Source organism: Elephas maximus, chromosome 16 (genome assembly GCF_024166365.1).
Source record: "Elephas maximus indicus isolate mEleMax1 chromosome 16, mEleMax1 primary haplotype, whole genome shotgun sequence".
NCBI lineage: Eukaryota > Metazoa > Chordata > Mammalia > Proboscidea > Elephantidae > Elephas > Elephas maximus.
Window position 1 is genome coordinate 34,070,979 of NC_064834.1, and position 24,019 is coordinate 34,094,997.

The following is a 24,019-nucleotide window of genomic DNA, read 5'->3' on the forward strand; positions in this document are numbered from 1 at the left end:
CCACAAATCTTAGTCTCTTAGGCAGAGCATGAAGAACTAAGATAACATCTCTGTCCTCATGTCATTCATATGGAGGTATGGGTAAACCTAGACATGCAGTAGTAGATAAATACATGCTATAAGAGCCACTAAAGTCAATGAATCATCTACTTCACCAGGGGTGTGTGTGGATGAGAAAAACCACAGGGAAAAATACAAAACTCATGCTCGAGGTTGGTCTAAAAAGTTTGCAAGTTCACAAGTTGGATAGGAATAGAAATGGGGTTTCGAAGTAGAGGGAACATCAAGAGCAAACACGTGGAGACATGATACAGAACAGGGTATTGTGGGGAGAATGTATGGCCTGGCACATCTGATCGTAACACTGCCCAGATTAAAATCTGTTAATCAACTCCCATTGTTATAAAGGTACCATTTAAATCCATAGGCGAGTGCCAGAATGATCCGGCCCTTGCCCAGCGCTGTATTTTAACTCCTACCACTACTCTTTTTATATTTTTTGTTTTAGTCAAATAAAAACTATAATTGTCTTGTTTATTGCTCTGTGAATTTGCACACGGCTTTTCCTCTGCCTGTAACACCCTGTGTTTTGACACATAAACACATCGTGCATAAAACTCTGCCCTGGTAACTTCCCCTGAGTTTTCTCTGACCTGTCGGTGTTTTAAGTCCAAAGCCTTTGCTTCTATAGGTCCCTCTGCACACGTCCAAAATAGTGAAATAGAGCCTGTGAATGTTGCACTCTAAATATAGCTTTTCTAGCATAATGTTTGTGGGAGACAAAAGAAGGCAACTCCTCTGCTTTCAAGTCTACTAGGGAAGAACTCGACTGCTAACCAAAAGGTCGGCAGTTCAAATCCACCAGTTGCCCCTTGGGAACCCTATGGGGCAGTTCTACTCTGTCCTATAGGGTTGCTATGAGTCAGAATCCACTCGACGGCAATGGATTTTTTTTTTTAGGGAAAGCAATATAAATATCTATAACCATCTCAGAAACAAGGTAGAATGTAGAGCTACACATAGCACCTTCTAGCACATAAAAAAAAAATACTGGCACATTAATAGCAAATTACAGTACAAAGTGTACACCCTCTACAAGCCAGTAAAATTATCTCATTACTACTGAGTACTTTTTTCAGAAAAACTTGACTTTTTTTTTTTAATTACGCCATTTCCCAAGTTAAAGCAATTTTAATGTATCTTTCCAAACTGGTCTGTATTCACATTTTATTTTGTTCTTATAATAAATGCTAAGGCGGAAGTTATGTTCTTGGTATAAAAAATTAAAATTAATTGTTATATCATAGTCTAAGTCCAAGACCTGAACTAATTTATTGTTTCCTATTTTTATCTAGGATTAATATCCTTCGGTACAAGCCAGGGGCATTTTATACTCATATACAGAAACATACACTTCAGATTAGTGAAAGTTTTCCAATTTACTTCCTAAATCTAGTCTTGTGAGATGTTGGGAGAAAGGGTAAACACATTTAAAATCCAGAATACTTGCTTTTAAGTTTAGCTGCCGTTGCTAATAACTTCGTAACCTGAGTCAATCACTTAAACTTTCTGAATTTCTAATCTCCTTTTGTAAAATGCAACAGTTAAATTTAATGGGTTCTAGGGTTTTTTAAAATCTCAAGATTATCTGAGAAAATACATTACTTTTCTTCTGCTACTTCGACCTTCCTTGCCAAATAAAAAAAAAATCTTTATGATTTTCATTTTTTGAAATTGGAGATTTATCTGCAGCAAGCTGACTATATTAGAAAAATAAAATTTGTATTATGTAGATGCTCAGTTTTATGCATTTAAGACCAGTTATAAAACATAAATACAAAATGCTCACATAAAAAAGTTATTATTTATCTAGTGACTGCTCTGTTTTATTATGTGCTTAACTGATACTGTTGAATTACTGCTATTTATTATTACACTAATGCTATCATTTTATTGTTAATGCTATTGGTATTCAATTTTAGGAAAGCTAACTGACACAGTGCTGACATCAGGGATAAAATGGACATAGCACTTTAAAAAGCAATAACTCTCAAGAAGGTTGGTACTTATTTAAACACATTGTAGGGAAGTGCTAGGATGTTGAGGATGAAAAATGGCAAGACCTTGAAAGATGATCTTCACCAAATACCTCTAGGATCCAAATCCTAGAAAAAGAAATCAATCACCAGAAGAACTAGGTGGTGCCTGGCTATAACTGATGACTGCCCTGACAGGGAACACAACAGAGAACCCCTGAGGGACTGGGAGAACAGTGGGATCCAGATCCCAAATTCTCATAAAACCAGACTTAATGGTCTGACTGAGACTAGAAGGACCCTGGTGGTCATGGCCCCCAGACCTTCTGTTAGCTCAGGACAGGAACCATTCCTGAAGCCAAATCTTCAGACATGGATTGGACTGGACAATGGATTGGAGAGGGATGCTGGTGAGGAGTGAGCTTCTTGGATCGGGTGGACACTTGAGACTAGGTTGACATCTCCTGCGTGGAGGGGAGGTGAGAGGGTGGAGGGGGTTAGAAGCTGGCGAAATGGACACGAAAAGAGAGAGTGGAGGGAGGGAGCAGGCTGTCTCATTAGCGGGAGAGTAATTGGGAGTGTGTAGTAAGGTATATATGGGTTTTTGTGTGAGAGACTGACTTGATTTGTGAACTTTCACTTAAAGCACAATAAAAATTATAAAAAAAAAAATCAGTAATTCTGGTATTTGGATTTCTGTGGGAAAAGACAGAGAAAGGAAAGGAGTAAGGTCAGATGAAGGAGATAGCCATGTTGGGACAGAGTTGTTTTCTGTCCTCTGTCTTGTGTCTAGGTTTTTTTTTTTTTTTGGCTTAACGTTCTAAAGTTTTATTCTCTTTGCAAATAATGTAAGTGCTTCACAAAAGTTAGAGGCCCTTATTGTAGGATTGTGGGTGAAAACAGTTTTTATTCTAATCCTTTAAAATAAAAAAAAAGTCAAAGGGGAAGAATAAGGACATACACAAAGTATAACTGGTTTCATGTAAACTAGACTTTAATGACCCACAAAAGACTCATACTCCTGTAAAGACTTTATAAAGTATTCCAGACCCAATAAGCTGAAGCTCCAAAGAATATCAAAAGTTGAAAGGGCCTAACTGATGAAAAGAAAGGTTTGAATTTGGAATAGGGGTGTGATCCAGGTCAAAATATGTTAATCAGTTTAGGGAATCTCTTGTCTCCAGGGTCATTGAAAAGAGCTTTAGGGCAGTTTGGAAAGGAATCCCCTGGGGCTGCTTATTTAAAAAGCAGATTAATCTGCATATTATACTCTCCACTCAAGCCTCCGAGGCATCTTTTTCAAAATCCAGGGCGATTAAGGAGAACGTTGTAAACCTGTGGAAAATATAGATTCTTAGGTTCTTCCTCAAGAGATTCTGATTCGACACATTCCAACCATTGTGGAGGGTGGAAGAGATACCTTGCCGACAGGTGTCAGGCTAGAAAAGAAAAAGGATCTAATTGAAATATTTAAAATATTAGGCCATATAAATAGGATAAGCACAAGTTTATCAATCCTGTTTCATTCAGTAGAATGAAAAGCCATATTTTGAACATCTATCAATATTAATTGTGTGTGTTTCATATATGTTTACTGTTGTTTGCTCCACTGAGTTGATTCTGACTCATATTGATCCCATAGGACAGAGTAGAGCTGCCACATAGGGTTGCTTGTCCTGTAACTCTTATAGGAGCAGATCCTCTGGTCTTTTCTTCTGCAGAGCACTGGGGGGTTACAACCACCAGCCTTGTGGCTAGCAGCTGAGTGCTTATAGTCTCACTGAATTCCCATAATAACCCCTTCAGATGGTATTATTATTTTCATTTAACAAATGAGAATCCTGAAGTTCAGAGAAATTTTCTGAAGATCATACAGGGGTAGTATTAAGATTCTAACACAGTGCTAACTGGGTTTAAATCTCGTGCTCAGCCACTCAGCTAGGGTTACTACCAACATGGAACAGAAATAGATTTATGAAATATTTGAATGGCTTGATGAATAAGAGATGCTAAAAGAATCCAGCATCTTCAAGGTTAATATTGGAAATAAAGTACATTTTTGACCTGCTGTTAAAAAAAAAAAAAAATTTTTTTTTTTTTAGCACCAGATAATTGGGCTAGGAGGATTAGAGGTTTAGCCCAAAATGACAATTCCTTTGTTCCCACAACATGGTAATTGGGACTTTTTGCAATGCATGTTAAATTTTGTACCTTCCTTTCATTTTTTTCTGACATGTTTTTTTCTTTTACTTCTACCCATTGTAAGACTAATACCTATAAGTTTTTTTGGAACATCTCACCATTTATTTTAATCTAAACTTCCCCCTCTTAAAGGCTCAGTTTAAAAAAATTTAAAGCAAAGCAATTAGATTTTGACTAACCTTATTGGCAAATTTTAATAATAAAGTGATAAGAATCAGAGGCGCTAGTGGTTACAGATATTTTAATTGATTATGAAAGCCTGTTGGTGGTGGTGTTATTAGGTGCTGTTGAGTCAATTCGGACTCATAGTGACTCCACGTGACAAGAGTAGAACTGCCCCATAGGGTTTTCTTGGCTGTAGTCTTTACCGAAGCAGGGCTTTCTCCCTCAGAGTCCCCGGGTGGGTTCAAACCAGCAAGTTGAAGACATTTTAATTTAAAATAACATTATTTTAGAACAACATTGTGATAAATGAAGTATGAGTTCTTAAAGTCACTGCATTTTATAGAGATGCTTAATATTGTATAGATATCATACTGTCTACTGAGGATATTTTTTTACTGAGGATATGCTCAGAAACAACTTGAATTCAAACATATTATGAGGTGATAAGCTATAAAGCCAATTCTCTGTGCCCAAAATCTGTATTTCTCGCCAAAGCTTTTCTAAAAGTAGAATGTATTAGCATAATAATATCAGAAAAATGTTTTTGATGACTGTATCTTTTAATTGAGGCTACTTAATAAAAATGGCTTTTCACTATTTTAAGAAGATACTAGCCTCCAAGTCAAAATCATAACAACTATGTTTTCAATAAAAGCATCAAGATTTTGTTAAGATGATGTTAAGCATACAACTCAGGGAGAGGTAGCGTGTTTGTGTAAAATTGTTATGTATATATAAGTGCTTCAAGATTGAGGACTTCTAGCTTTGCAAACGTCCAGGTTTTATAAATATATTTTAAATAGCTTTCCTTCTTTACAAACTTTGAATGTCTTGCTTCTACAGCTTTCACTGTGTTAAGAAGTTTCCGAGTTCAGAGATATCGAACAAATCGATACGTCAATGCAAATGTTTCCCTTCTTATAAAAGTATTCTCTTATACCTCAAAAAATTCACTATTAATGTTCAAATCAAAATAATCTAACTGCTAGCTTTTCATATTATACTTTTAAAGGAAAATTTAAAAAATATATGTTTAGTTTTGTTTGCAGCTATACCACACAAGGGTTGTTTTATAATCCTGACTTCTGACATACACTGACATTATGCCATTGATGTTAGCAACAGAACACAGCTCATATTTTGCTTTGTGTGTTATTTTAATCAATAGTCCTTCTACTGGTTTAATAGGCAGAGAGCTCCAGGACAGCTCATATTACCATATGTTTATAGAATTTTTTTTTGCTATTAGAAAAGCAGTAAAAAATAAAATTGGAAGTCAAGGGAAGTTAATCTATGAGCTTTATTTGCACAGCTATTCCTTTTTAATTTGCACTATTAATTTCAGTAGAAAAAAATACGTATTGAAGCTAATTTCTTTCCTTTTACTAAGACAATTTCATAAAGAACATTATTTTTTAGTGGTAGCTTTTATTTTTCCATCCTTTCACTCCAAATTATTTTTATTACTTTCTATAAAAATTTGAAATTTCCTCTCTTGTAAACCCAACGGCTGAATAGTGATTGCGGTCCATTGTTAAATGCAGTGTAGATTTTTACCCGTCTTGTTCATTTCTCTTTCTCTGCAGACACTCCATCTGCACTGTGTACATCGAAGTGCTTCCTCCAAATAATCAAAGCCCTCCCCGCTTCCCACAGCTGATGTATAGCCTTGAAATCAGTGAAGCCATGAGGATTGGTGCTGTTTTATTAAATCTACAGGTATGTGTCTTGGGCTATGTATTAAATTCTACAGTGACACCCTTGAAGACTACAGACTTTATATTTGTTCATATAGAGAAAAAACTTGCATGCCTGTTTATACTATGTTGTTGTTATGTAATGCTTACACTATAATGAATGAAAATTCCATCTGGAAAGGAAGGCAGGGGTAATATAGATGGAAGGTTTTCACAGCTAATCTATTCTATTGATTGCCACAATTGAAGAACTAATGTTTGTCAGGTAGGGATTAGCTGCAATCATTACAGAAGAGAATGAAAGTATTAGAAACATACACTTGAATATTTTGTACTTTACATCCAAAAAATCGGCAGCTGGCTATTACTTTCTGCCTCGAGTTTCTTTGCCCCAGTAGGATTTAATTTTGCTGCAGTGTTGTATAGGATAAACAACCTTAGTCTGAAAGGCTGATGGTGGGTATTCTAATTTTGAAACGGACTATACTTCAGTCTGTGGCTATGAACAAATCTTATAATTGGTGTGCCTCACTTTATTCTTTTGAATGATGGATATGGGTTTAGCTGATATTTCCATTAGCAGCTTGATATTCATAGGCATATAAATTACTTGCAAAATCATGGTTAGATTTTTACTATTTATAGGCCCCCCTAACCAAAGCATATTTGGGCAGGGAGAGCTGTATCTTTGACTGAATATGCAGCTTTAAGTTGTATTACATACACTGCCAAAGCAGCTGCTGTTCCAGACGTGGTTTCATTTCCTGAACAAATTAATGTGTCTGCTGGTATCTGGTATGAAGCTATAAATTAGCCCATGCCTTTTACTTGTTTCTGGTTTCAAATGAACAGCAGAAGCAGTTTGCCTTCAGCTGCCAAGGCCATCAACACACCTACACTGTCCTACTTCAGAGCTATATCAACTCTCCAGCCCTACATTGTAATTTAGTCCACAGGGATATTGATCACCTTTCCTTTCCATAAGAAGTCATACTGGTTGTCTTATCTAGTGCTGCTATACCAAAAACCTCAAGTGGATAACTTTATCAAACAGAAGTTTAGTCTTTCACAGTCTAATAGGATAGAAGCCTGAATTCATGGTGCCAGCTCCAGGAGAAGACATTCTTTCTCTGTCAGCTGTGGAGGAAGGTCCTTGTCATCAATCTTTCCCTGGTCTAGGAGTTTCTCATTGCAGGGATCTTGGGTCAAAGGACGCACTCTGCTCCTGGCACTACTTTCTTGGTGGTATGAGGTCCCCCTATCTCTTTGCTCACTTCTCTCTTTTATATCTAAAAAGAGATTGATTTAAGACACAACCTAATCTTGTAGTTTGAGTTCTGCCTCATGAACGTAACTACCTCTAATCCTGCTTCATTAAATCATAGAGGCAGGATTTACATCACATAGGAAAATCATATCAAAAGACAAAATGATAGACAATCACACAATACTGGGAATCATGGCCTAGCCAAATTGACACACCTTTTGGGGGACACATTTTCAATCCATAACATTCAACCCTTTGGCCCCCCAAAATTCAAGTCCTTGCTACGTGTAAAACACTTTCACTACATTATATCATAAAAAAAAAAAAAAAAAATTTTTTTTAAAGGTCTTAATTCAACTTCATGTCCAAAATCCAAAAATTCCTCTTCATCCAGGAAATCTAGAATACAAGTTATCTTCTTCTAAAGTACAATGGTAGGACAGGTACAAACTAGACATTTCCGTTACAAATGGGAGAAATTGGGGGGAAAGAAGGGATAACAGGCACCAAGCAAGTCAGTAGAAGCCATTACATTAGCCCTTAAGTCTTGAAAATAATCCTCTGCTCTCTGAGACAATTGACACAATAGCCCTGCCTTCCAGACTCTAAGTATTGGCCATACTCTCCAAATTCTTAATGGAGACCCCTCAGCCCTGGGCTTCAACTCCACCTTCCAGGCCCACAAGAGCAACAACTCTGCTCCCTGGGCACCATTCTCCTAGACCATCTGAGTGAGGACTCTACCCTTTGAGACCAAGGTAGCTCAGCTTCCTGTGTTCCTTATCTCTTCAGCTTCTGCTTTCTGGTTGCTTGGCCTCTCGGCCCTTTGGACCTTGTCACCTGAGTCTAACCTGCTGGGACAAGTGTTCCAAAGATCTTTAGCTCTACCAATAAGTGCCTGGAGGCACCCCACTCCACTGGTAAACTTCAGCTGGAAGGCACTCAGCTGTCTTGTTCCACAGGTTGGCAATTCTAGCTCCACTGGTAAGTGCTCAGAGGAGCCCCACTCCATCAGAAAGCTTCCTGGGCAAAGGTACTCAGCTTTCTCACTCCATAGCTTGGCTCCAGTCTCTTCTCACTCTGGTATCCTGGTTCTGCTACTGCCTTTTCTCTGCTGCTGCAGTTTCTCTGCTGCTGCTTCTTGCCATCTGCACCATTACCAGTGTAACAGCTCTCTTTATTTTCTTGAGTCCTCATCAGAATTCTCTGATGCCTGTAATTCCACCAATAGCCTCTTCAAGGCAATCTAGGCTTTTACTATGAGACACGTTGAAACTCTTCCAGCCTCTAAGCATTCACAGTTTCAAAACTGCTTTCACATTTTAGATTTTTGTTAGAGCAGCACCCCACTCTCATTACCAAATTCTGTCTTAGTTATCTAGTACTGCTAAAACAGAAAAACCACAAGTGGATGACTTCAAAAAACAGAAGTTTATTCTCTCACAATCTAGTAGGCTAGAAGTCTAAATTCAGGGCACCAGCTTCAGTGGGAAGGTTTTCTCTCTCTTTTGGCTCTGGGGGAAGGTCCTTGTCATCAATCTTTCTCTGGTTTAGTAGCTTCTCAGTGCAGGGATCTTGGGTTCAAAGGAAGTGCTCTGCCCCTGGCACTACTTTCTTGGTGGTATGAGGTCCCTCCGTCCCTCTGCTCCCTTCTCTCTTTTATATCTAAAAAGAGATTGACTTAAGACACAACCTAATCTTGTAGATTGAGTTCTTCCTCATTAATATAACAGCCTCTAATCCTGCCTCATTAACATCATAGAGACAGGATTTACAACACATAGGAAAATCACATCAGATGACAAAATGGTAGACAATCACACAATACTGGGAATCATGGCCTAGCCAAGTTGATAGATATTTTGGGGGGACACAACTTCCATAACACTGGTTGATTACATTGATGACATTATGCTGATTGAACCTAGTAAGGAAGAAGTGTCAATGACTCTGGATTTATTGGTGAAACATTTGTATAATAGATGGTGGGAAATTAATTCAACCAAAATTCAGGTGTCTTTCACCTCAGTGAAATTTCTAGGAGCTCAGTGGTGTGAGACATGTCAAAATATTCCTTCTAAAGTAAAGAATAAGTTATTGCATCTGGCCACACCCACAACTAAAAAGGAGGTACAATCCCTGGTGGACCTCTTTGGATTTTGAAAGCAGCATATCCCTCATTTGGATGCGCTACTATGGAATATTTATCAAGTGACTCAAAAAGCTGCTAGTTTTGGGTGGGGTCCAGAACAAAAGAAGGCTCTGCAACAGGTTCAGGCTACCATGCAGGCTGCTCTGCCACTTGGGCCATGTAAACAAGCTCATCCAATGGTGCTTAGAGTGTCAGTGGCAGATAGAGAAGCTGTTTAGAGTCTTTGGTAGGCCTCTGTTGGTGAATAACAGTGCATACCCTTAGGATGTGTGAGCAAAGCCCTGCCATCCTCTGCAGGTAACTACTCTTCTTTTGAGAAACAGCTTTGGGCTTGTTACGGGGCCTCAGTAGAGACCAAACACTTAACCATGGGCCACCAAATCACCATGCGGCCTGAGCTGCGCATCGTGAGCTGGCTGTTATCTAACTCACAGAGCCGTAAAGTTGGATGTACACAGCGGTACTCTATCATTACATAAAAAAAACAAAAACATAGACCTGGTATATTCAAGATTGGGTCCAAGCAAGACCTGAAGGCACACACAAGTAAGTTGCATGAGGAAGTGGTGAAAATGCTCACGGTCTCCACTCCTGTCACACTACCTGCCCTCTCCCAGTCTGCGTCTATGGCCTCATGGGGAGTTCCTTACGATCACTTGACTGAGAAAGAGAAAACTCTCACCTGGTTTACGCATGGCTCTGTGCAAAATGCCGGCACCACTTGAAAGCGGACAGTGGTGAAACCCTCTCAATGGACAGAACTTCAAGCACCGCACCTGCTTGTTCACTTTGCTTGGAAGGTGAAATGGCCAGATGTGCTATTGTATACTGATTCATGGGCTACAGTCAATGGTTTGGCTAGATGGTCAGGGACTTGTAAGGAATATGACTGGAAAATTGGAAACAAGGAAGTATGGGGACGAGGTATGTAGATAGAATTCTCTGAAGGGCCCAAGAATCAGCATATCTGTGTCTCATGTGAATGTTCACCAAAGTGTGTGCTCAGCAGAGGAGGATGTTAACAATCAAGTGGATAGGATGACAAGTTCTGTGGAAACCAGCCATCCTCTTTTCCCAGCCACTCCTGTCATTACCCAATGAGTTCATGAAAAAAGTGGCCCTGGTGGCAGGCATGGAGGTTATTCATAGGCTCAGCAACATAAACTTACACTCATGAAGGCTGACTTGACTACAGCCACTGTTGAGTGCCCAGTCTGCCAGCAGCAGAGACTAACACTGAGTACCCAATATGGCACAATTCCTCCAGGTGATCAGCCAGCAACCTGGTGGCAGGTTGATTACATTGGGCCACTCCCATCATGAAAAGGGCAGCATTTTGTTCTTATTGGGATAGGCACTTACCCTGGATACGGATTTGCATTCCCTGCCCACAATGCTTCTGCCAAAATTACTCTCTTTGGGCTTACAGAATGCCTTATCCCCCATCATGTTATCCCACACAGCATCTCCTTGGATCAAGGGACTCAATTCACAGCAAATGAAGTGTGGCAGTGGACCCATGCTCATGGAATTCATTTGTCTTACTATGTTCCCCATCATCCTGAAGCAACCTGGCATCCTGAGCCAATTGGAATGGCCATCTAAAGACACAATTATGGTGCCAGCTTTGTGGCAATACCTTGCAAGTTCGGGCGTTGTTTTCCAGGAGGCTGTATATGCCCTAAACCAGCATCCAGTATATGGCACTGGCACTATTTCTTCCATAGCCAGAATTCATGGGTCCAGGGATCGAGGAGTGAAAATGGGAGTGGCATCACATACTATTACCCCTGGTGACCCACTTCCAAAAGTTTGGCTTTCTTCCCTGTGACCCTATGTTTTGCCGGTCTACAGGTCTTAGTTCAAAAGAGAAGAATGCTTCCATCAGGAAACACAATATAATTCCATTGAACTGGAAGTTAAGAATGCCACCCAGCCACTTTGGGCTCCTCATGCCTCTGGATCAACAGACAGAGAAGGAAGTTACTGTATTGGCTGGTATGATTGATCCTGATTCCCAAGGGGGTATCAAATTGATATTACATAATGGAAGTAAAGAAAGGCTTGTCCGGAATACAAGAGATGCCTTAGGATGCCTCTTAGTAGTACCATGCCCTGTGATTAAAGCCAAAGGAAAACTACAGCAACCCAATTCCAACATGACTACTAATGTCCTAGGCCTTTCCAGAATGAAGGTTTGGGTCACCCTACCAGGCAAAGAGCCACGGCCAGCTGAGGTGCTTGCCGAGGGGAAAGGGAAAACAGAATGAATGGTGGAAGAAAGTAGTTCTAATGCCAGTTACAACCACATGACCAGTTTCAGAAATGAGGATTGTAATTGTTATAAGTATTCTTTCCTTTTATGTGTGCATCAAATATTTTTGTTTTCTTCACTTATAAAATATAAGGTATAAATATGGCCAGTGCATTTTCGGTTGTGCACATATTAGCTCTGTCACGTTAGGTGCAAGTATGACTTTGTAATTGTCTTTACGTAGAGATTGTGTATGGTTTAAGGAGGTGGGTACATGTACCAAGGAAACCCTGGTGATGTAGTGGTTAAGTGCTATGGCTGCTAACCAAAATATCAGCAGTTTGAATCCACCAGTCACTCCTTGGAAACTCTGTGGAGCAGTTCTACCCTATCCTGTAGGGTTGCTATGAGTCGGAATCGACACAACAGGTAGTCTTTCTAAAATGCTCTGAATTGCCCAGAGGATAAGATTTAGACTTTTTGGAAATCCTGGTCACATACTGGTTAAGTGCTATAGCTGCTAACCAAAAAAGGTCAGCAGTTTGAATCTAACAGAAGCTCCTTGGAAACTCTATGGAGCAGTTCTACTCTGTCATATAGGGTTGCTATGAGTTGGAATTGACTCAATGGCAGTGGGTACAGGTATATGTGTCAAGTTGACAAGGGGTTGACTGTGATGGTTAAAGTTCTGTGTCAACTTGGCTGAGCCATGTTTCTCAGTGGTTTGGCAGTTATGTAATGATGTAGTTTGGCAGTTATGTAAAGATGTAGTTATTCTCCATTTTCTGATATAATGTAATCACCTCCATGATGCGATCTGACAATGAATTGTAATCAGACAATGAATTGTAAGCAGAGTTTCCTCAGGGTGTGACCTGCATCCAATATATATGGACATTCTGGCAAAGCTTGCTGGCTTTTGTTTGCTCTGGGTCCTGCATCTTGCTCACTATCATTTAGTTTCCGGCTCTTGGGATTTGTCAGCCTCCATAACCTGTGAGCTAGCAGCCTGCTGTCTGAACTGCCAATCTTGGGTTTGTCGGCCCCTGTAGCTGTGTGAGTCAGGAGTAACCTCCAGCTTGACTCTAGCCTGACACCTGACCCACGGACTTGGGACCTGTCAACCTGTACAAACACATGAACCATTTCCTTGAGATAAATCTCATGCTCTCTCTCTCTCTAGATATATGTATGCATTTTTTTATATATATATATATGTATGTGTATATATCTCTCTTTGTATATGCATTATTTTTGTATATGCATCTTCATGTTGTACTGCATAGAGTCAATAACTGTCACTAGCTGTAAAAATCATTAAGCAACATGAACTAATGTGTTTTTTTTTTGCCTATGGGTGTTCAGAGGACAGAGAAGTTTCTGATGTGAGAATTTAGGATTAGAAGAATTCAGGTTAGGAAGGACTTGAATGTGACAAAAGCCAGCATTAATTCTTAGCATCAGGTGAAGTGGTATAAGGCATAGTGACATCTCACTCAAATGCCATTTTAATACTTATGCCCTTGCACTCAAATCCTGCTGAAGTAAAAGTGAAGATTCTGTAGAATATTTGTATTAGGAAGGATATAAAAATAATCAAACACATGACCCTCATTTTCCAGATGCAGAACATGAACCCCATAGAAAGTAACTGAGTAAGATTAGTTGATTTGGTCCTCTTAATTTCCAAAAGGAAGCTCTTTCCATTGCATTCCACTGATTTTGTATGGCTGCCAAAATTTTGACTGGCGTTACCAGATATTTTTCTGTGCCTCTGCTCCAGGATCTATGTGTTTACTTTTCTCCAGGTTACTAGTGAGAGTTCGGTTTTGTTGTTCATTTAATATTAAAGTATATGAGAAACAAAATTGTATGGACATGGATGTATTAGTAGTAAGAAAATGTTGGGGATTTAATGGAAAAATAAAAGAGAGACTATGAAATAAGTCCTACAGTCTTCAGGAGGGAGAACAAGCTAGTCAAAGTATTATACTGATAAGAATGGAAAACCAATATGAACATTTATAAATGAAAATCTCTTTACTAAACTTGTGATTCATTTATTGAAACAAAATGAAAGGATAATTAGAGAAAGGAAAGAAAAAAAAAGTCTTAGATTGGTAAGGTTTGAGACAAGAAATTTTAAGTGTTTTACTTTTAAGTATTCTCTAAGAATGTGCCTTTATATAATTTATTTTTTCTGTGAGAAAAGGCCTAGTTTCACTTGTATGATGGCTCAGGTTTAATCTCAATAAACCCCAGAAAGATCTAGGAACCGTATTATGGGAGAATAATTCTACCTGTGAGTTAAAGATGAAAAGGAGTTGGCCTTTTTCATATCTCAAATTTCTCTGATACAATGGCTGAGAAAATACTTGAAATGGCATTTCTATTCACCCTTTATACTTCTGGTAGAAGCAATAGAAAAGGTGCAAATTACTGTGGCAGTCTCTAATAGGAAGAACTAGGATGACATAAAAGACACAAACCACCCACTTTTGTTCAAGATCAACTGAGATTGAATTTGAACTGGTGACCTAAAAGTTGAAAAGCTTCCATCAAATTACTCTTCCAAAGACTTCTAATAAGAGGATGCATTAGCGGTACTTCAGGCTGCCTCCTCATCCTTTTCACACATGTAGCAGCGCCCACTGCTCACTTACTGCTGACTTTAGAAAGATGGGATTTGTAGGGAACCATTTACAAAGATAACAGGTGACTGCACTCAAAATACTCTGTTTTGACTGATCTCAAAGTGGTTGCTTTTCAGACAACAATCCTTGTTTCTCCCTTCATCCCTCACTCTCATCCTATCCAAAAATTATTTGGGAGGTTGTGATTATCCTCAGTGTATTAATACTGATTTGTCTGGCTGTTGTATTGATAGTATTTAGTGGATGAAAATGGGACCTCTGCTTTTGCAAACCTCTTATGCTGATTAGGGTCAGTATTAGGTGGATTTTTTTCCTCTGAATCTTGCACAGAAGTATGTTGATATATTGTCCTGATCTACGAGTGAAACCTGTTACAATGTTGTGCTGGAGCCAGGTTCCATAGGAATCATGAGAGCTGATTATGTGCATTGCTTCCCAACTCTATGTTCAGCAGCATCACATAGGTTCCTTGAAATTGGTCATAATGGGACAATTTATGCCACAGAAATTGGCAAATGCTACAAATTAGTATACACACATGCACACATACACACATACACACTCCAGAGTCTATTGTTAAGCATTTACCAGCACACCACTGAGTATGGAGACAATTTCCACAAGTATTTAAATTACTAAGATGTTTGACTCTAACAGTTCTCACCATCTTTGTTCTTCTGAAATTTTAATCGATTTTAATTACACTACAGATGAGTTAGTGCTACCAAGGGAACTGTGTGTACTCAAATACAGCAAGTCTTAGATTTCTCTTATTTTTGCAGAACCATTATTTCCTTTCAAATTATCCTTACACATGGTTCATATTCCCTTGGGCTAATTGACCCAACCCACACCACCATTAGGGTAACCCTTCTTTCTTACACATGAAATGAAATCTCCTTATGTCATCAAGCATCATCTCATGATCTCCATCATCATAAAATAATAATTGCTAACGTGTATATGACACTTAGTATTGAGTCAGGAACTGTTTAACTTCTTTGCTTATTGTGTTAATAAGGATATCTATATGCATGCACACTTGTGCATGTGCAAACACACACACTTAAACTCTAAGTGATTTACAAGTTAACAAATGTTTTTGTTACCTACACAGCATGTTCATCACAGATCAGCTCCAGGTTCGTTCTTCATCATTTTCACTCCATTTCAGAGTGATGAAGCAGCCTGTACCTGAGAAAAAGGTATTCTCTGGCCCCAGGAAAAAGAGAGGCACAATAAATCATAAACTGGCTTATAATGCTTCTCCCAGAATAACGCAGGACACTTTTGCCCATGTTCCACCCATCAAGCCAAATCACAAGATCATTTCTGGGTTAATCACAGTTTGGATGTATAATCCTCCCACAGGTGGCACACAAAATTACATAGATAAGTATGATGCAAAGAGCTGTAGGTTCTTTTGGTACACCATTTGACTTCCAAGTTATCGCAGACAACAATTTCACAAAAGGATTTATCACTGCCTAGCATCGTTTTCCATCATTACCATATCCAACAGCAGTTTCCTCATCACCCACCTCTCTCTTGCAACTACTGACATATATTTTTGATTGTTTGTTATGACATAGTCCACTTTTTTGCTGCTTTAACATATATCCCAAATTTTTAATTCTATGCCCAGTGTACGTTGGCATTGGCTGTGTTGTATTCTGTCTTCACTCTACAGCCTAGGCTGATGAAAGAGCCCCTATCTAGAACTTGGCTGATCTTTTGACTGAGGACAATGAATGTTCACTGTACAGAGGGGAAGCAGGGCTAAAAAGAAAGTTGGTTCTTAGCTTTTGCCCAGAAGTGTTGCATGTAATATCTGTCCATATTTCATTGGCTGAAGCAAATCATATGGCTACACGTGAGTTAATAGGTTAAGAGTACATAATCCTCATATATGCAAATGGTACCACAAGTCACATGGCCAAGCTTGGTGTCAGTAGGGTGGGGCTGTCTGCCCTATTTCCCATAGGAAGATGTTACCAATATATTTAACAATAATGAATTTTAACGCACATAAGTTAGCTAATTTAATACCATAAAAAAAAGTTTACATGATTTCTGCTATTGTCATTTTCCCAGTTTTACAAATGGGGAAATTAAGTCACAAGAAAAAAAAAAACCCTCCTGTTCTGTCCATTATCAAAAGTGGTATATTGAAAACTTCAACTATTATTGTAGAGTCGTCTATTGCTACCTTCAATTCTTTCAATTTTTACATTATATATGTTGGGGCTCTGATGTTAGGTATATATATATTTATAATTGTTATTCCTTTTTTGGAATAATGTCTATATATTATACGTTCCCAAGAAAGGTGGTCCAACCGAATGTGGAAATTATAGAACAATATTAATATCATATGCAAGCAAAATTTTGCTGAAGATCATCCAAAATCAGCTGCAGCAGTACATCGACAGGGAATTGCCAGAAATTCAGGCTGGTTTCAGAAGAGGACATGGAATCAGGGATATCATTGCTGATGTCAGATGGATCCTGGCTGAAAGCAGAGAATTCCAGAAGGATGTTTACCTGTGTTTTATTGACTATGCAAAGGCATTCGACTGTGTGGATCATAACAAATTATGGATAACTTTGCAAAGAACAGGAATTCCAGAACACTTAATTGTGCTCATGAGGAACCTTTACATAGACCAAGAGGCAGTTGTTCGGACAGAACAAGGGGATACCGATTGGTTTAAAGTCAGGAAAGGTGTGTGTCAAGGTTGTATTCTCTCACCATACCTATTCAATCTGTATGCTGAACAAATAATACGAGATGCTGGACTATATGAAGAAGAATGGGGCATCAGGATTGGAGGAAGACTCATTAACAACCTGTGTTATGCAGATGACACAACCTTGCTTGCTGAAAGTGAAGAGGACTTGAAGCACTTACTAATGAAGATCAAAGACCACAGCCTTCAGTATGGATTCCACCTCAACGTAAAGAAAACAAAAATCCTCACAACTGGACCAATGAGCAACATCATGATAAATGGAGAAAAGATTGAAGTTGTCAAGGATTTCATTTTACTTGGATCCACAATCAACGGCCATGGAAGCAGCAGTCAAGAAATCAAATGACGCATTGCATTGGGCAAATCTGCTGCAAAGGACCTCTTTAAAGTGTTGAAAAGCAAACGTGTCACCTTGAAGACTAAGGTGCGCCTGACCGAAGCCATGGTATTTTCAATCACATCATATGCATGTAAAAGCTGGACATTGAATAAGAAAGACTGAAGAAGAATTGACGCCTTTGAATTGTGGTGTTGGTGAAGAATATTGACTGTACCATGAACTGCCAAAAGAACGAACTAATCTGTTTTGGAAGAAGTACAACCAGAATGCTCCTTAGAAGCAAGGATGGCGAGACTGCATCTTACATACTTTGGACATGTTGTCAGGAGGGATGAGTCCCTGGAGAAGGACATCATGCTTGGCAGAGTACTGGGGTAGCTGAAAAGAGGAAGACCCTCAACAAGGTGGATTGACACAGTGGCTCCAACAATGAGCTCAAGCAAAACAGTGATTTATGAGGATGGCACAGGACCGGGCAGTGTTTCATTCTGTTGTGCATAGGATAGCTCTGAGTCAGATCCGACTTGATGGCACCTAACAACAACAACATATGTGATATAATGATATATCATTGTCTCTTGTAACAGATTTTGACATAAAGTCAATTGTGTCTGATATCAATATAGGTACTCCAACTCACTTTTGGTTACTATTTGCATGGAATATTTTTTTCTCATTCTTTCGTTTTCTGCTTGGGCTAAGATACGTTTCTTGCAGACAGCATACAGGTGAACCTTGGTTTTTTTAATCTATTCTGCCACTCTCTGACTTTTGGTTGGAGAGTTTAATCCATTTACATTTTATGAAATTACCAATAAAGGACTTATGTCTGGTATTTTGCTATTTGTTTTGTGTGTGTGTGTATGCAGGTATGTGTGTCTTATGCCTTTTTCATTCCTCAGATCATCTAATATTGCCATTATTTGTGTTTTTTTTTTTTTTTTTTTTTTTTTTGTAGTGAATCATTTTGATTCCCTTCTCCTTTCCTTTTGTATATAATTTTTAGATGTTTTCTTTTGGGTTGCCTAGTTAAGCGAACGATATTAATATCATGAACACCTAATTTTAATTGAATACTACTGTAAGCCTGGAGCTATATGCTAAGCACTTGCAATCTTTATCATCTTTAATACTTCCAACAATGTGATGAAGTAATTTTCCAAAGTCAAAGAGAAATCCATTGCAGAGTTGGAATTCTAACTCAAATTCTTACCTTAAAGTCCCCATGCTAACTACTATCCTATGCTGCCTTTCATAAGAACTGAGGTTTGCAATAACTCTTGCACAAATATACAGTCCCTTCAACAGCAGATTATATCTGACCACAAGGCTAATTATTTTTTTTCTAGTATCTGCTTCTCACCATTGATTTTGTTTCCTTTTGGTTGCTTCTTGATTCTTCATAAAAGTAAAGAAAAATATTCTGCAGATAATGCCCACTGACATCAGAGAACCATTTTAAACTTGTTTCCACCTATTGGTGAGCTGACTGACTCTGACAGTTTGATCATCTTTCCTTTTCCTGCTTTTTGCTTGCTGGAAAGTACAACAGTGGGTAAACCAGTAAAGACACAAATAGCAGGAGAAAATAGAGAAAAGTGAGAACCACACTAAGAAATTGGATGTTGTGACCTCTGATTACCTTAGAAACAGTCATATACTTTACTAATGAGCTACCCTGGTAAAAATGGAAAAGAGTGCTTTGTCAGCTTATATTAGGTGTTCTCTTTTAATCTTTACCTGTTCTTCTAATTTTTTTTTTTTAATATAGTTTCAAAAATCTGGAATTTAAGCTACATGCCTCAAGGCATTATTTTTTGTCCTGAAGAAAAAATCATGCTGCCTAATCTCACTACAGAATTTATCCATTTCCAGAACAGCTTGAATTAAAACCAAATTATCTTAAAACATGCCTCTACGCATTAACAGCTCCTGTTAGAGATGTTAATTTGTTTCTCTGACATCTTTGAAATGTTCTAGAAGTTTTGAGTTTTCTGTTTCCTTTTTTTTTTTAATGAGTTTTTCTTATAAAGTGGGGTGAATTTTTTTTTTTTTCCTCTGCAGATGATACAAGAGCTTATGATTCATGAATGCTTCATAGCTGGGGCAGGTAGAGCATCCGTGAATCATAAGCCTTGCACCATGGCTACACAGTGGAATTTATGAGGATCACTTTGGATAATTCATTTGAATCTTCACCCTTTTGTCATCAAAGAAGCTTTTCTTTTAGCATGCTGATCCTCTAATGTATTACTGTGCAGATAAACATGGCCGATTGTACTAAAATTTGACTATTTCCCTGATGAAAACCCTGGTGGCGTGGTGGTTATATGCTACAGCTGCTAACCAAAGGGTTGGCAGTTTGAATCCGCCAGGCGCTCCTTGGAAACTCTATGGGGCAGTTCTCTGTCCTATAGGGTCGCTATAAGTCAGAATCAACTCGACGGCACTGGGTTTGGGTTTTTATTTCCTTGAGAATTTTATAATATGTGATTTATTTTGCTTAGTAGGTTACCTGGATTTTTGATAAGTGTGAGGCATAGAGTCTTAATAATTTTCCTTTTTATTTTCAGTTCATGTGGTGGGAATACATTTATTTTCTCATCTTTTCCTTCACTAGATACCAGGTGGCTCTATAGTCATTAACATTAACTCAAAAGAATAAGGTCATTTTGAGTGTAGATAAGGAAGTTGGAATACATTCAAAGCTGATATTGTCTACCTACTTCCAGAATCTAATTTATGTTTTATATGAATGGAGCTATGGTGGTGCAGTGGTTAAGAGCTTGGCTGCTAACCAAAAGTCAGCAGTTCAAATCTACCAGCTGCTCCTTGGAAACCCTAGGGGCAGTTATATTCTTTCTGTCCTATAGGGTTGCTATTCGTCAGAATTGACTCAATGGCAATGGGTTTCTTTTTTTTTTTTTTTTTGGTATGAAGTGTGTATATATACACATATATGTTATGTGTGTGTGTATATATATTTATATATGTTCTTAGGAGCTGTTGAGTTTGTTCTTTTGTGCATGAGCCACCCCATGCACAAAAGAACAAAACACTGCCTGGCCCTGCACTACTTCCACAATCATTACTATGTTTGAGCCCATTGTTGTAGCCGCTGTGCCAGTCCATTTCATTGAGGGCCCTCCTCTGCTTTGCTGACACTATACTTTACCAAGCATGATGTCCTTCTCCAGGGACTGTTCCCTCCTGATAACATGTCCGAAGTACTTGAGATGAAGTCTCACCATCCTAGCTTCTAAGGGGCATTCTGGCTGTACTTCTTCCAAGACAGATTTGTTTGTTCTTCTTCACCAACACCATAATTCAAAGGCATCAGTTCTGCTCTGGTCTTCATTGTTTATTGGTCAGCTTTTGCATTCATATGAGCAATGAAAAATACCATGGCTTCGATCAGGTGCACCTTAGTAGTCAAAGTGACATCTTTGCTTTTTAACACTTTAAAGAGGTCCTTTGCAGCAGACGTGCCCAATGCAATGTGTTGTTTGATTTCTTGACTGCTACTTCCACGGGTGTTGAATGTGCGTCCAAATAAAATTAAATCTTTGACAACTTTGAAGTTTTCTCTGTGTATCATGGTGCTGCTTATTGGTCCAGTTGTGAGGATTTTTCTTTTCTTTCTGTTGAGGTGTAATCCATATTGAATGAAAGCTGTAGTCTTTGATCTTCAACAGTAAGTGTTTCAAGTACTCTTCACTTTAAACAAGCAAGATTGTGTCATCTGCATATCACAAGTTGTTAATGAATCTCCCTCCAATTCTGATGCACGTTCTTCTTCACATAGTTCAGCTTCTCAGATTATTTGATCAGCATACAGATTAAGTATGGTGAAAGGATGCAACACTGACACACACCTTTCTTGATATTAACCATGAGTATCTCCTTGTTCTGTTTCAGCAACTGTCTCTTTGTCTATGTACAGGTTGTACATGAGCACAGTTAAGTGTTCTGGAATTCCCATTCTTCCCAATGTTATCCATAATTTGTTATGATCCAAACTGTTGAATGTCTTTGCATAATCAATAAAACACAGGTAGGCATTTTTATGTTAGTCTTTGCTTTCAGCCAAGATTCATTGAACATCAGCAATGATATCCTTTGTTCTATGTCCTCTTCTGAATCCGGCTTGAATTTCTGGCAGTTCCCTGTCGATTTACTGCTGCAACCACTTTTAAATTATCTTCAGAAAAATTTTACTTCCGTGTGATATTAATGATATTGTTCGATAATTTCCACATTCTCTTGGATCACCTTTCTTAGGAATAGGCACAAAATGGATCTCTTACAATCCTTTGGGCAGGTAGTTGTCTTCAAAATTTCTTGACACAGATGAGTGACTATCTTTAGTGATGCATCTGTTTGTTGAAATATCACAATTGGTATTCTGCCAATTCCTGGAACCTTGTTTTTTGTCATGCCTCAGTGTAGCTTGGATTTCTTCCTTCAGTACCTTTAGCTCTTGATCATAATCCACCTTCTGAAATCACTGAACTTGGATCAATTCTTTTTGGTAAAGTGACTCCGTATTTCTTCCATCTGCTTTTGATGCTTCCTGCATCATTCAATGTTTTGCTCATAGAATCCTTCAAAATTGCAACTTGAGGGTTGAATTTTTTCTTCAGTTCTTTCAGCTTGTGAAATGTTGAGCAGATTCTTCCTTTTTGACTTTCTAACTCTAGGTCTTTGCACATTTCATTGAAATTCTTTACTCTGTCTTCTCAGGCCACCCTTTGAAATCTTTTGTTTAGCTCTTTTACTTCATTGTTTTTTCCATTTTCTTTAGCTGCTGTACATTCAAGAGTAAGTTTCAGAGTCTCTTATGACATCCATTTTGGTCTTTTCTTTCTTTTCTTTTTAATGACCTTTTACTTTCTTCATGTATGACATCCTTGATGTCATCCCACAACTCATCTTGTGTTCAGTCACTAGTGTGCAATGCATCAAATCTATTCTTGAGATGGTTTCTAAATTCAGGTGGGATATAATCAAGGTCATACTTTGGCTCTCATGGACTTGCTGTAATTTTCTTCAGCTTCTTCTTGAGCTTGCATATGATCAATTAATGGTCTGTTCCACATTTGTCACCTGGCCTTGTTCTGACTGATGATACTGAGCTTTCCCATTGTCTCTTTCCACCTATGTAGTCAATTTGATTCCTGTGTATGGTGAGGTTCATGTGTATAGTTACAGTTTATTTTGTTGGAAGAAGATATTTGCAATGAAGTTGTTGGTCTTACAGAATTCTGTCATGTGATCTCCATTGTCATTTTTATCACCAAGGCCTTATTTTCTAAGTTCCAATCCTTCTTCTTAGTTTCACACTACCCCATCTATCAATCTATTTGCACCTGTACTCATATACTTTGCTTTTTCTTCTGTAATTACAAATTAACACTCCTAAAAAAATTAACACACCCCCTTCTTATCTAAACTAGTCCCTTCACTTACACGCTAGGCCAGTGCTTCTCAAAGCCTGTGTGGTGAAGTGTATATTTATATTATTACCGTTATTGTTGTTAGGTGTCATCGAATTGGTTCCAACTCATAACGACCCTATATACAACAGAACGAAATGCTACCTGGTCCTGTGCCATCCTCACAATTGCTTCTATGTTTAAGCCCATTTTTGTAGTCACTGTGCTAATCCATTTCCTTGAGGATCTTCCTCTTTTTTGCTGATCTTCTACTTTACCAACCATAATGTACTTTCTAGGGACTGGTGCCTCCTGTTAACATGTCCAAAGTAAGCCAAATGAAGTCTCACCACCCCCACTTCTAAAGAGCATTCTGACTGTACTTCTTCCAAGATATTTGTTCATTGTTCTGGCAGTTTATGGTATATTCAATATTCTTCACCAACCCCATAATTAAAATGTATCAATTCTTCTTTATTCATTGTCCAGTTCTCACAAGCAAATGAAGCAACTGGAAATATATCATGGCTTAGGTTAAAAAAAAATTTTTTTTTTTTTTTTTAGGTTAGACAAACCTTAGTTGTCAAAGTGACACCTTTGCTCTTTAACACTTTGGTGACTCATGGGACATATGTATTCCAACTACTTTTTATGCCTCTGGAGTTCTTTGAGAAGATGGTAGTCCAATTTTAACAATTTATCCTCAGAGAGGGAGCCTTTTAAAATGTGTGAAACTCAAGAATCTTGAGTTGGAACTTTATTATTCTGTAAAATGAGTATTGTGTTAGGTGATGCCTCCTGGGTGTGTGTATTTTGTAAACTTTTGACAGATTTGCCTTTATTTTAGTTAGGTAAGCCTCACTATGTATCCCAGTTATTATGTTCTCTTGAGAATGTACTTATTGCAAGAATAAGCTATTCCTAGTCTTCATTCGGAAACCCGGGCGGTGTAGTGGTTAAGTGCTAGGTCTGCTAACCAAAAGGTTGGCAGTTCAGACCCACCAGGTGTTGCTTGGGAACTCTGTGGGGCAGTTCTACTCTGTCCTTTAGGGTCACTATGAGTC

The 24,019-nt window shown here is 38.4% G+C and overlaps 1 protein-coding gene across 1 annotated transcript in view; it reads left to right on the plus strand.

Moving 5' to 3' along the window:
- PCDH15 (protocadherin related 15) overlaps nucleotides 1–24,019 on the plus strand; it is a 999,309-nt gene that overhangs the window by 629,590 nt on the left and 345,700 nt on the right. The window contains exon 16 of the mRNA XM_049855421.1: nucleotides 5,990–6,122. Coding sequence (XP_049711378.1) covers nucleotides 5,990–6,122 — 133 coding nt within the window. The remainder of the gene's footprint in view (nucleotides 1–5,989; nucleotides 6,123–24,019) is intronic.